The sequence below is a fragment of the Vipera ursinii genome (assembly GCF_947247035.1).
Source record: "Vipera ursinii genome assembly, chromosome: 3".
Lineage (NCBI taxonomy): Eukaryota > Metazoa > Chordata > Lepidosauria > Squamata > Viperidae > Vipera > Vipera ursinii.
In genome coordinates, this window is record NC_139516.1 from 212,038,783 (window position 1) to 212,051,546 (window position 12,764).

The following is a 12,764-nucleotide window of genomic DNA, read 5'->3' on the forward strand; positions in this document are numbered from 1 at the left end:
CTGAGTGCCAGGGGGAGGTCACCCCCTCGCCAGACTCCTTGAAGGAGGGGGCGGCAGAGGATTCTGCAAGAACCTCTCAGAGACACAGAGGGGCTGGATGGAAGAGGGCGGTGGGCTCGGGATGCAGACTCAGAGTAAACCAAGGCCACCGGGGGGGGGGGAAGGTTATTCCCGAGGAGGCTGCTGGACCGGGACCAGGCTGGCCACTGCTGGCCCCCCCTCCTGGGCCGGCCTTCTCAGACGTTCCCCCAAAGAACCGGCCGCTTCCAAACCCCAAGTGCAGCAGAAGGGCGGCGTCCGAGGCAACAAAGCTGATACCGGGACGGGCCGTTCCGTAGAGATATAGATATATTTGAGCACGTATATATAGATATTTATATTGTGAGAGAAGAGAGAGGAAGGGGCAGGTAGCGTCTTCCCTTATGTAAAAATTCAAAATACAATTTTTCTAGTAACAATCAAAATGTAAATGTACAAACCCTTCACTGCTAAGCCAAGGGAAATAAAATAAACCCCCGTTGGGGAACCTTCTCGCGGGGGTCCCCGGGAGGCTGCAGCCGGACCCTGGAGCTCCCCCCCGCCCTTCGGCCGATGCTCGGAGGAGCCGCAGAGTCTCTCGGACAGGCAAGGAGGCTAACCGTCACGCAGACGAGGCCTGGGGGCCAACGTCCTGTGGCCCCACGGCCCCCCCACGCCCCTCCGAGCCCAGGGCTGCTTCCCGAGAGCCGGGCCCACAGCACCGCCGTGGGGAGCGGGCACACAGCGGCCCTCTCGTCTGTCCCGAAGGAGCTGGCCCCGGCCGGGCAGGGCAGAGGGAGGCTGCGGCAGGCCTCCCCCGCTGAGCTGGGCCTTAGGAGACCGCCGGGTCCTGGGGCTTGGCGTGCTCCGTCCCAGAGAGCAGGGAGAGGCCGGGCTCCTCCAGGCCGTCCTCTCCCTCGGGGAAGCCGGCTCCTTCCCCCAGCTCGAAGAAAATGGGCACGTCCGCACTGCCCACGTCCACCGTGTTGGAGTCCACCAGGAAGAGAGGCTGGGCCGTGTAATGCACCAACTGCTTGCCTGGCAAGGCAGAGAAAGGGGGGGGGAGACACAGATCAGAGGGGGGGGGGAAGGCAGCCTCCGATGGCCTCAGGAGCCCTCACAGCAGGGCTGGACAGCCAGGGGAACGTCTCCGCCCGTGGACCCCAACGGAGCCACGCCGGCTGGGGAATTCTGGGAGTTGAAGTCCACGGGTGGTAAAGGGGCAGGAAAGGCTGCCCAGCCCTGCCTCAGAGGGTCCTCCACGGGGTCAGGGGTGACAGGGGCATGCAGACCTTTCGGCCTGCCTGCCTGGGGCCGCCTGGGGTCTTCCCACCCCCTGCCCCAGCTGGCCCCTCCATGCCGGGCTGCGCACACACCAGCATTCAGAGCCCGGTGCCCACCTGTGTCTGCCGTGGCGTCTTCCCCCTCGGCTGGCTTCTGCGGCTCCTGCGAGGAGAGGAGCTCCTGGATCTGCAAAAGGCCCCCACAGGGATGAGAAGCCATTGTGTGTGTGGGGGGGGAGCCCAAGGGCAGACCCCTCCCTCACAGATTCCCCCCAGCAGGAGACCACCTGCCCGCCCTGATCCGGGGGAAACACAGCCCCCTTCCCCCACATCCTTTCCTTCCACCGTGGTTCTTGCCTCCCTCCCGCTTAGAGGAGGGCTGCCACTTCCTGGCGGGGGGGGGATGAGTGTGACCCCAGGGACCCCCAGGGAGAGGGAAGCCTCTGGCGACTGGCCTATGAGCCCAAAGCCGCTCACGTCTATCCAGAGGTCAGCATTCTCCGAAGGGAAGGAAGGCCCCCCCCCTGAGCGAGGGAGGACTGAGGGGACAGCTCAGCCTCGGGGGGGGGGGGGTGAAGGGGGTCTCTGCAAAGGCAGACTCACGCTGGCCAAGCTGCTGTCCAGATCCGGCAGGTTCATGTCCGTCACCCCCACGGAAGGGCTGAAGAGCTGCGGGGGGGGGGGAGGAAGGGGAGGGTTAGGGAGGAGGGTCCCCTCGCCCAGAAGCCCACCCCCTGCCCAAGGCTCCGAGGGGAGGCCTTACGTCCAGCAAGGCGCTGGTGTCCACGCTGAAGCTGTGGCTGCTCAGCATGTTCTGGAGGTGGTCCAGGCTGGAATCGATCGTCTCCAGGTGCTCGCTCAGCTCGTTCCTGGGGAGGCCAAAGGGCACCGCGTGAGGCGGGGAGGGGCAGGGGCAAGGGCAGAGCATGCCACAGCCTCTCTGGGCACTCCTGCCAATGCCACCTGCCTGTCATTCCCCCTCCGGGATCTATGGGGGCGTGTGGAGGATGAAAGCACCGAGAAGGGCCCTGCCTGGGCTCACCCCTGCTCCAAAGGGACCCCTCCCCGCCTGCCACCAGCTGCCCCTGTGTTATTTGTGCCTGTGCCACCCAAGGGCGCGTTTCACGAGGGCTGCCTGGGGGTCCCTGGTCCCACGTGCAAGAGGGCACTCAGCAGAACCACCCTGCAGTCGCAGCCCCTCCCAAGAACCAGCAGAGACCCAGGGAGGTAACTGGGGGGGTCTGGGAGGAGGGGTCAACAGACTATGCCCGGGGCCGGGGGGGGGGAAGAAAAGAGCCAGGCCAGGCCCCCTAGGGTGTGAAGAGGCCAGCTGGACCCATAACTGCTGCTTGAGCCGCCCAGAGCCCCCTTCTCAGCTAGTCAGCGAGACCACCAAGCAGGGCGGGCCTGGACACTCCCTGCCATCCGTCTCCCCGACAGCCAGCGGGAACAGCCCCCTCCGGAGAGCCATCAGGAGAGCTCCAGGCTTGGAAGACGTAAGCCCCCCGGTCTTGGGTTCAAGTCCGCCCACGCCAGCCAGTTTGCAACTCCCCAAGCCCCAGGAAAGGCTGCCCTGCGGCCGGCCCAACTCTGCTCCCAGCAGCAGCGGTCCTACAGGTGGGGGTGGGGGGAGGCTGGGCAGATGCCCTGGCTGCAAATTCAGGGGCTGCTCTGTCCTTAGTGGGGCGAACAAGGCTGAGTCTCTGGCGCTGGGGGGGCTCCTAAGGCTCTCAGAGCTGAAGCAGCCCCCCCCTCCGCTCCGCTTCCCCCTCCCGGCTCCCTCCCCACGTCTGCCAAGGGGGCAGCCATGGGTGCCTGAGGAATGCTAACCCTTGCTGCGGTCTGCAGTGCAGGGAGGAAGAGGAAGGGCTGGGGAAAAGGCAGGTGACCTCGGACATCTGCGCAGCGCGACCCACACTGAAAGATACAAGAAGAAGCGTCGATGGAGAAGGCCCACAGGCCTGTCGCCCGGGGGAGGGGAGGGGGGGCACTTGACCAGCCAGAGAAGGGCTTCTCGGAGAGCCCACCCCCCAAGATCAAGGGCAGGGCGCCTCGCAGTTTGTCCCAGGCGGGGCTTCCTTGCCAGCTCTGAGCCCCCCGTTGCTCAGAGGGGAGAATGCGATGGGCAGGACCCGAAGGGCCCTCAAAGGTGCCCAGCTCTGACCCTTGCAGGGCCCGAGCGATGGTCTCCCCCACAGGCGAGGCCCAGCCCCCTTCCTGCCAGGGAAGAACGGAGGCCGCCCCAGACTGACTCTGCTGTGTGTGTGTGTGTGTGTGTGTGTGTGTGTGTGTGTGTGTGTGTGTCTGGGGGTCGGGGGGGCTGCCTCTACTTCCTGACCCTTCAGGGGGCTTTATTTTATTTATTTATTTATTTATTATTGGGACTTATATGCTGCCCTATCTCCCGAAGGACTCAGGGCGGCTAACAACAATAAAATACAATAATACAAAAGTTAAAAAGAAATTAGATTAATAGCCCCAGTAGAATAAATTAAAACTAAAATTAAGTTAAAAATTAAAAACATAATTAAAATCCTTGTCAGTCTAGACTCTAGGCCAGCCTGATGGAAAAGGAGTGTTTTGAGGCCGTGGCGAAAGGACCGGAGATCCGGGGCCATCCGAAGCTCAAGGGGGAGTTGGCTCCATAGGGCTCCCAGAGAGCTTTGAACCGCACAGCCCAGAGAGGGCGCATAAGTGACCCCCTCTGTGCCAAAGGCAGCCCCATCCATCTTGCCCAGGCCGGGAGGCCAGGCAACACTGGGGCTCTCGGCACGTCTGCCCCCCCACCCCAACCCCCCTCCCCCCCAGTGCAGAAGGGCCTCTGGGGCAGAGAGGAGAATCCCAGTCCTTCCTGGCCTTCTGTGTCTGCCCCATAAGGCCCCACTAGGTCAGGGCTCTCCAAACTTGGCAACGTCCAGATTTGTGGACTTCAATTCCCAGAATTCCTCAGCCAGCATAGCAGGCGCTACAGGCCCTGGGACGGGACCACATGGTCGAGGAAGGAAGCATAGCTGGGAGTTGAAGTCCACAAGTCTGCCAAGGCTGGGCACCCTGCTGTGTCCCCTTAGCCAAATCACCCTGTCCCAGGGCCAGCCAGCCTGAGGGGGCTTCAAGGCTGGTCAGCGGCCGAGAGGGGGGCAGCCCACCCTCTTGGAGGTAGTCAGGCCAGGGGCTCTGCTCGCCCAGGGCCCTGCGGAGCTGAAGCCCTTTGGGGCCTGTCCCCCTAGACCAGGGGTCGGCAACCTAAAAAAGAAAAAGAGCCACTGGGAACCGGTTCCATCACAAATTAAAAAAAAGAGGGAGCCGTGTGCGTGTGTCCATGCACGCGCATGCGCAAAAAGGTTTTTTGCGCATGCGCGGACGCACGCGGCTGCCATTTTTTTAAAAATGAGATGGAACCGGTTCCCGGTTGCCCGATGGCGACGGCCCGTCTGCAAAGCTGCCGCTTTCGGCAGCTTTGCAGACGGGCCGTGGCAGCTTCCGCAAAGAGCGGCGCCCCTGCCCATTCCGAGAGGTGCGCGCGCACCTCTCCGAACGACCGGAGTTGCGCGCGCACCTCCCCAAACCTTTGGGGAGGTGCGCGCATACCTCCGCGCGAACGGGCAGCGGTGCCGCTCTTTCAGGAAGCTGCCGCTTTCGGAATGGGCAGGGGCGCCGCTCTTTGCGGAAGCTGCCGCGGCCCGTCTGCAAAGCTGCCGCTTTCGGCAGCTTCACAGACGGGCCGCGGCGGGCTTCCTGAAAGAGCGGCACCGCTGCCCATTCGCGCGGAGGTACGCGCGCACCTCCGGTCGTTCGGAGAGGTGCGCGCGCACCTCTCGGAATGGGCAGGGGCGCCGCTCTTTGCGGAAGCTGCCGCGGCCCGTCTGCTAAGCTGCCGCTTTCGGCAGCTTCACAGACGGGCCGCGGCGGGCTTCCTGAAAGAGCGGCACCGCTGCGCATTCGCGCGGTGGTACGCGCGCACCTCTCCAAAGGTTTGGGGAGGTGCGCGCGCACCTCCGCCCATTCGGGGACGTGCGCGTGCACCTCTCCAAACGGGCGGTGCCACTCTCCATTTGGAGAGGTGCGCGCGCACCACTGCCCGTTGGAAGAGGTGCGCGCGCACCGGGCGGCTGGGAGCCGCAAGAGACGGCTCAAAGAGCCGCATGCGGCTCCGGAGCCGCAGGTTGCCGACCTGTGCCCTAGACAGCGTCGACCCCCAGTTCCCTCCAGGAAGACTGTCTCAAGATGCAGCCCCAGACGGGCAGAGCAGCCGAGCGGCCTGGGGAGGAGCGAGCGGTGGTGCCCGGCTGGCCCAACTGCCAAGCGAGGCCCAGGAGCCCCCGGGGGTCTGAGGGAGGGTCTGCCTCTGGCTACGTGGCAGGGAGGGAAGCTGCCCCAGCACCAGGGGAAGCTCTGCCCCTCGGGAAAGGGCCAGGCCACTCCTGGTACGGGGAGTCCTCACCTTACGACCGCAGCGGAGCCCAACATTTCTGTGGTTAAGCGAGACGTTTGTTAAGTGGGTTTTGCCCCATTTTATGACTGTTCTTGCCCCAGCTGTTCAGCGAATCACTACAGCTGATAATTTAGTAACCCAGCTGTTAAGAGAATCCAGCTCCCCCACTGACCCGGGGGATTGCAACCGTCGTAAAGATGAGTCGGCTGCCAAGCGTCTGAATCTTGATCACCTGACCCTGGGGGAGCTGGAAAGGTCGTGAGTGTGAAAAATGGCCACGGGTCACTTTTAACAGTGCCGTCGTAACTCTGAAAGGTCACTAAACAAGCTGTGGTGAGCCGAGGGCTCCCTGTGCAGACCAGCTGATGGAGGGACGGCCGTCTCCAGGGCAGAAGCGGCCACTGAGGACAGGGCGGGGCGGAGCGTGGCCACACCTGGACCACCTGAGGCTGCTGCTTTGCTCCGGCCTTTGTCTGCCAGCCCCACGTCTGGCTGAACCAGCGGAAGCCACCTGGGCAGCTCAGCCCCTGTTGGGCTGCAGCCTGGCAGGCAAGATCTGGGTCTCTGCGGCTCTGGGAGGGCCTGCTGCGCCCAAGGCCGGAGTGCTTTCCAGCCCTGGGATACTGCCCGTCGGTCCGTGGGGCAGAGGGCAGCCTTAGCGTAAGGGGCTGCGTCTGCCCCTGGCGGGAGGGCCACTGAGCGGGGGCAGAGGGCACAGAAAGGGCCCCGAAGGACAAACGCAGCCCCTTCCGCTAAGGGGGAGAGCGGGGCGTGAGCCAGGCCGAGAAAGGAGCGTGAGAAAGTCTCTCAGACGAGCCCCTCCCTCGTTCGCCAGAAGAAGGAGGCGGGGGGGGAGCACCTTCAGACCCCGGCAAACTCCAGTCCACGAAGCTGTTGGCCCCTCGTGCCCAGCCCTGGCTTCTTAGCCCAGGCCAGGGGTCTCCAAACCTGGCAAGTTGCAGACTTGGCTGGCTGGGGCATGCTGGGAGTTGTAGGTTGCCAAGGCCGGAGGGCCCTGGGCGGGGTAGTGGGCAAGAGAGGGGATGGGACCCCTCCTCCCCGGGCCTGATGCCCCACGCTCACTTGTCAAGGCAGGCCACGCTGAGGCACTTTTCCTGGGCGGGAGGGGCCGCGGCCGACGTGCTGGTGGGCTGCTCCTCCCGGAAGATGGAGTCGATGAACGTGGAGGGCGAGAGCGGGGGGCCGACGTCCTCGGCGGAGGGGCTGCACGAGGGGCTGGGGGGCTCTTCTTTGATGCGGACCAAGGGGCTGCTCCTGAGGAAAAAGGAGGGGGGGAGGAGGAGGAGCAATGAAGGCGAGAAAGGCCAGGGGCTTTGGGGGCGAGGCTTCTGGCTGCAGGCAAGAATGGGGAGGGTCCCACCAGCACCACAGAGCTGCCCCACCCCCAACTCCTCTCCTCTTCTTAAGAGCTGGCAAAGGTGTTGGCCCCTGGGGGGGGGGTCTGAAGGGGGAGGGCAAACCCTGGGGGCAGATAACAGGATAACACAAATGGCTGTCCAGTCTCTTCTTGAAAACCTTCCAGTGTTGGAGCATTCACCACCTCTGGAGGCAAGGTGTTCCGCTGATTAATTGTTTCTAACTGTCAGGAAGTTTCTCCTTAATTCCGGGTTGCTTCTCTCCTTGACTAGTTTGCATCTGTCGTTCCTGGTCCTGCCTTCGGGTGCTCTGGAGAAGAGCTTGACTCCCTCTTCTTTGGGGCAGCCCCTGAGATACTGGAAGACTGCTATCCTGTGGCCCCTGGTCCTTCTCTTCATTAAACTAGACACACCCATTCCCTGCAGTTGTTCTTCGTTACTTCCATCCCCCTAATCATCTTTGTTGCTCTTCTTTGCACTCTTTCCAGAGCCCCAACATCTTTTTATACCGTGGCGACCATGGAGATGGGGAGCATGTCCAGTGTTCGCAGTCCGGAGGTTCCGGAGACGGAAAAAGAGAGCAGAACTGACCCATTTTGGCAAGCAGCTCCCTCCCCCTTTAAAAGCAGGAGCTCCTCTGGCCACGACGTCCGTGCTGGGGCTCCATCCTCTGGCAGGGCGAGGGGTGGGGGAGAGGAAGCAATGGGGGGCTGGGGTCCTGAGGACCCAGCGAACATGGGCAGGGGGCCAAGCAAGCCGTTGCCCTGTCAAGGGCCCGAGAGTGCAGAGAGCAGGATTCCTGGCCCCAGAGTCCTCTTGAGGCTGAGCAGCATGGGTGCAGGGCTCCTGGAAACTAGCATCAGAGCCACCGGTGAGTGACGGGAGCAGAGCTCACCCATCCGGCTGAGATCCCCGTCGCCAACGGGATCAGGAAGAGAAAGCCACCAAGCGACCGTGAACCGGCAATCGAGTCGCGCCAAACTTTTGAACCAGTTTCCCTTTTCTCGCTGGGAAGCGGAGGAGGAGAATGGCTCAGCTCTCCCCTTTGGGTGCAGATGCAAACCTGAGCAGCGGCAGGCCGAAACTCCAGACACCTCCCCCCCCAGGAGAGACAGCACCCCCCCCCGGAACCTCCTGGGGAAAGGAGGGGGCAGCCTGGCCCTCCCCGCCCAGAGAAGCCGCCTACCTCTCCTCCTCAAAGCTGCCGCTGCTGGGGCAGGGGGACGGGCTGGACTGGGCCAGTTCGGTCACATCGGAGATGATGGGGCCGGAGTCAGGAGAGTAGAGCTTGGGGCCGCCGTACGCTGGGGAGGACGCCTGCAATGAGAAGGGGGGGGAGATGGGTCTTTCCCCCTGCCAGCCGTGGGCCAAGAGGCAGCCCGCCCCTCCCTCCCCAAGAGGTGAGTGAAGCACGGGGCCCCATTCACAGGGGTCTTTTCAGGAGGGGCCCCTTCCTTCCCCCCACTCCTCCCTCCAGCAGGAACCCTGAGAAACTGCCTCCCCCCCTGCCCCCCCCAGGAAACCCCCTGGCAATTCAGCCCGGCCAGAAGGGAGAAGGTGGGCTGGCAGGGAGGCCAGGAGGGGCCTTGGGGGAAGAGAGGCGGAAAGGCCGGGCTGGATTAAGGGGCCACAACTCCTGGGCTGGCACAACCTGGGAAGAGCGCTGCATCTACGGGGGCAAAAAACAGCAGGATCCCGGCACGATTGAGTTCGTTAAAAGGCAGAAGCAGCCTTGGTGAGCTGCAGCTCAGGAAAGCTCAGGCGGGACCTAGGATGCTTTTAACGACATTCGTTTGTTGGGAGAGCTACACTCAGATTCTCCCCCCCCCCCGACCCAAGGCCGTGTGGGGCCCCCTGTCCGAGGATGCAGGTCCAAGGGCCGGCAGGAGTCCGGCGGGCTGCAGCGGCCTGTCAGAGGCAGCCCAGCAGAGCCCGGCCTGCTTAGCACTGGGGGGGGAAAAGACCACCGGGGGACTCCAGGAAGCATCAATTAGCACCAGGTAAAACTCCCACCGGAGGACGCAACCTTTGCAGCTGCCCAGACACCAGACGTGGCCAGAGCCGTGCCGCAAGGCTGGGAATCATCAGCTGTGCAGCCCCTTGTGTGTGTGTGTGTGTGGGGGGAAGGTGGGCAGGGTCAGAAGAGGAGGCACGGCAGGCAGGCTGGTTGCGTGTGGGAGTGGGAGCCGGAAGGGAAGTTAGGGGAGAGACACCCTCTTGCAGAATCTGCCCAGGGACACCTGGAGGAGGGGTGTGTGTGTGTGTGTGTGTGTGTGTGTGTGAAAACACAACAAGGGAAGGCAACCACCCAGCCTAAGCAACACCCCTCCCTGCTCACCGAGTAGGGGGACGGGCTGTGGAGGTGCTCCAAGGAGTACTGCCGGCCGTACTTGGGCATGCTGTGGGGTGAACCGCCGTCGTTCAGCATCAGGGGGCTGCAAGGGAGAGCCAGGGGGCGGTGAGGCCACCCTGCAGCCGGGCCCCCGGCCCACCCTGCCAGACCCAGAGCTTCCCCCCCGGCTGCCAATCAACCGTGCACCCCTGGGGGCTCACTTACATCTTCCTCTTCACCCCGAGGATACGGTTGGACTGCACCAAGGAAATCAGGAACTGGATGAGCTGCAGAGAAGGAAGGAGGCCGGTGAGGCTGCTGCCCGCTGCGCATGGGGGGGGGGCAGGAGCTGGGAGGACCGAGGCAGCCCAGGGAGAGAAGGCAGAGGGGCTGCTGGATCTCTGGACTCAGGGATGGAGGATCTAGCCTTAATCTGCTGTGATCTCCCTCCGCTCTTTGGGCAGACTGTGGATTCACAGCAGGGCCCTCCTTGCTCTTGAGCTGGGCGGGGGGGGGCCAAACTCACCTTACTGACGACCTTCTGCTGCTGCGTGTGCTTCTGGCGCAAGCTGGCCACCTCTCGCCACAGGGCCTCGTTCTCGCTGCAAGGAGAGGGGCGACCGGGCCGTTACGAGAGTCGGCCTTGTTAGCTGCCCCTGAAGACGGAGGCTGCAAAGGGCCTCCTGCAGACGGGCATCCCTTCCAAGCAGAGGGCAGCCCATGGGGGCGCCAGATGAGGGGGGGGAGCTGGCACGCACCCTGCAGGTACCCGACTGAAGGGAGCCGGCAAAGCTTTAGTCTGGGTCTGGGTATCTCCTAGAAAACCCCCACCCCCCAAGGGAGACCACCGGCGGTCTGTCAGAGCTGCCCCGCTCGGATCCCTGGGAAAGAAAGACCCTCGGCTCCAACTGGTTGAAGTGACGGGTTCTTTTACTAAGGACCGTTGGTTGCAGTGAAGGCAGGCTAGAACTAAAGTTACCACTCAAAAGGCTACAAACATTTCCCCTCCTCCTGTCCTCCCCCCGACCACTTCGTCTTCGGCCAATGGAGCGCCGCAGAGGTGTTTTCGGAACCAGTGGATCGTTTGGGGCACTCCCCATCCCATGCCCAGGCTTCGTGGCCTTGAAGACTGGCACAGGCTGCTTCCGTGCATCTCTCTGGTCCCCACCAAGATGGCAGCCCGCCCTCCCCATTTCCCATCTCTGCCCCACACATGCTCATTGCCCACTTGCTCTTCCTCCCCTCCCCCCTAACCACGGATGGCAGGCTGCTAGCCAGCTGCCACGCCGAAGATGGCAGAGCCGGCACAGTCCTTGTTTAGTGACAACTGGGACCTGCAACTTGGTCATTAGGCAAAGTGGGTCATTAAGTGAAACCATGGCTGTGCTTGTGATCTTATTTCGGTTTTCCGTTGCTTTACAGACCTGCAAAGGTGGTAAATAGGAGGACTGGTTGCAAAATTACTTTTCCTTCACCCTCATAATCACAGAGAGTCACTAAATGAGGGCGACCTACAATGCTACCCAGCCACAGGGTGCTTTGCTTTCAGAGAGAGAAGCGGAAGAATTGTGCCCCCCCCAATCTGTTTTGTCTGCCAATGCAGACTTGAGGGCAGCAACAGTTTGGTCTCTGTCTCCAGGATCTCAGAATGACAAGAGCTGGAAGGGACCTTGGAGGTCTTCTAGTCCAACCCCACTATGCCATCTGGAGGTCTTCCAGTCCAATCCTACGCTATTTCAGACAAGTGGTTATCCAATCGCTTAAGAGCCTCTAGTCACGGTGGACCCATCCCACCCTGCAGTGCATTTTTAGCATCTACAAATATTACTTATTACTTCTTTTATTATTTTATTTTAAAAAATAAGTAAACACAGCCAAAGCTCTCTTTAGCAGTTTAGAATAAAATGTACTTGTGCCTGGCACTTGGGATGTGTGAAGGCTCCGTTACTTGGCTCTACTATTAGTTGATCATCACGGTTGCTGTCACATTTATTGTTTTGATATTTTTAAATTGTTTTATGGTTTTAGAATTGTAAGCTGAGCCACTTTGTTGAGCCGGGCAGCTATAGAAATGGAATAAATAAATAAAATATTTTGAATGCTTGCCACGCAGAAGGAACGAATTGCTCTAGCGGCGAATCTTGGGTTAAGTAAAAACGGTCGTCAAGATCCGGAGCGTAAGAGAAACCTTCGCTACTCTTCCCGAATTAGGTTCGCTCCTGGATTGCCGGGACACACGGTAGCTTTGTGTTGACTTGCAAGGAGGCGGCCTCCGGATCAGAGCTCCCCCTGCGAGGAGGCTGGAGCTAAGGCTGGGCTCTGGTTACACGCCCGGCATGCTGCCCCACAGGCAGCGATACCGACACCCCACCCCACCCCGGAAAAAACCCCTCCTTACACGATATACCTCATCCTCAGTCTATGCAATATGAATAGAGGGGAAAAATGGAACAAAAAGAGGAATGAAAAGTTAATATTAAAACAACAGAGGAAATACAGAACAGTTTCAAAGAATATCACGTTCTGAAGAAGGTAAAACAAAACTGAACAAAATTCAAAGTGATGAAGTGAGCCGGAATGGGATGGAAGTGAGAAAATGGGGGAAGGAGGAGCGTCTACTGAAAAGAGGAAATCAAAATTACAAACCTATAAATTCTGACCGAAAGGGTAGTAAGGATAACAACTAATAAACTTGACAGTGGCTGCTGTTGTGATACGCTGGCCCCACCAATATTGCTCTTTGGTTGATGAACGCACAGCCCCCATCAGGATTGTCTTCTTGAGGGCTTTTGTTCATCCTGGTGGCTGACTGAGCTTACATGCGTGCGTTTGTCTATCTAACTATAGATGTGTGTGTGTGTGTGTGTGTGTACATGTGTTTTGTTTAATATGGTTTTTAACTGCTGCTAGGCAGTTTTGAATTGGAGATGAGTGGCAAACTAAATTAAGCTAATAAATAAATAGCTGCTGTGCTCTCAGCAACTCCCACTGTCCCTCCCTCGCATTTGGCCTGACCCTGACCCTCAACTGAAAATTTAGAGACACCCCCCCTTCCTTATCCTTCCAGGGGGAGATAAGTCATTCTGGCTCAATCCAATAAGTTCAGGTTTGCATTTATTTTTAAAGAAACGGCGCACCCTGCGTTCAGTCACTCAAGGTGCTGCAGTGGCTAAAACAGAAAACTTCTGCATGGTGAAATTAAGGATTATTATTTATTTATTTTTTTGGATACTCAGAATTCTCAGGAGAACGACAAGAGAATCTAAGCTTTCTCCAACTTGCCCATTAGCGAAGGTGGGGGAGAGAAGGGCTGCGGTGGAAAG

The 12,764-nt window shown here is 60.3% G+C and overlaps 1 protein-coding gene across 3 annotated transcripts in view; it reads right to left on the bottom strand.

Annotated features, from left to right (window-relative positions):
- Positions 1-330: 330 nt before the first annotated feature.
- The window catches only part of HSF1 (heat shock transcription factor 1), a 29,135-nt gene continuing 16,701 nt past the window's right edge, over positions 331-12,764 (bottom strand). For 2 of the 3 annotated variants that reach the window (XM_083358981.1, XM_083358979.1), the window contains exons 5-14: positions 9,968-10,043; positions 9,667-9,728; positions 9,448-9,544; positions 8,296-8,426; positions 6,817-7,008; positions 3,132-3,218; positions 2,065-2,170; positions 1,905-1,970; positions 1,419-1,488; positions 331-1,056 (exon numbers count right to left, since the gene is read on the bottom strand). In XM_083358981.1, coding sequence (XP_083215107.1) covers positions 851-1,056; positions 1,419-1,488; positions 1,905-1,970; positions 2,065-2,170; positions 3,132-3,218; positions 6,817-7,008; positions 8,296-8,426; positions 9,448-9,544; positions 9,667-9,728; positions 9,968-10,043 — 1,093 coding nt within the window. In that variant the 3' untranslated portion in view covers positions 331-850. The remainder of the gene's footprint in view (positions 1,057-1,418; positions 1,489-1,904; positions 1,971-2,064; positions 2,171-3,131; positions 3,219-6,816; positions 7,009-8,295; positions 8,427-9,447; positions 9,545-9,666; positions 9,729-9,967; positions 10,044-12,764) is intronic. The other variant, XM_083358980.1, reaches the window with a different exon arrangement.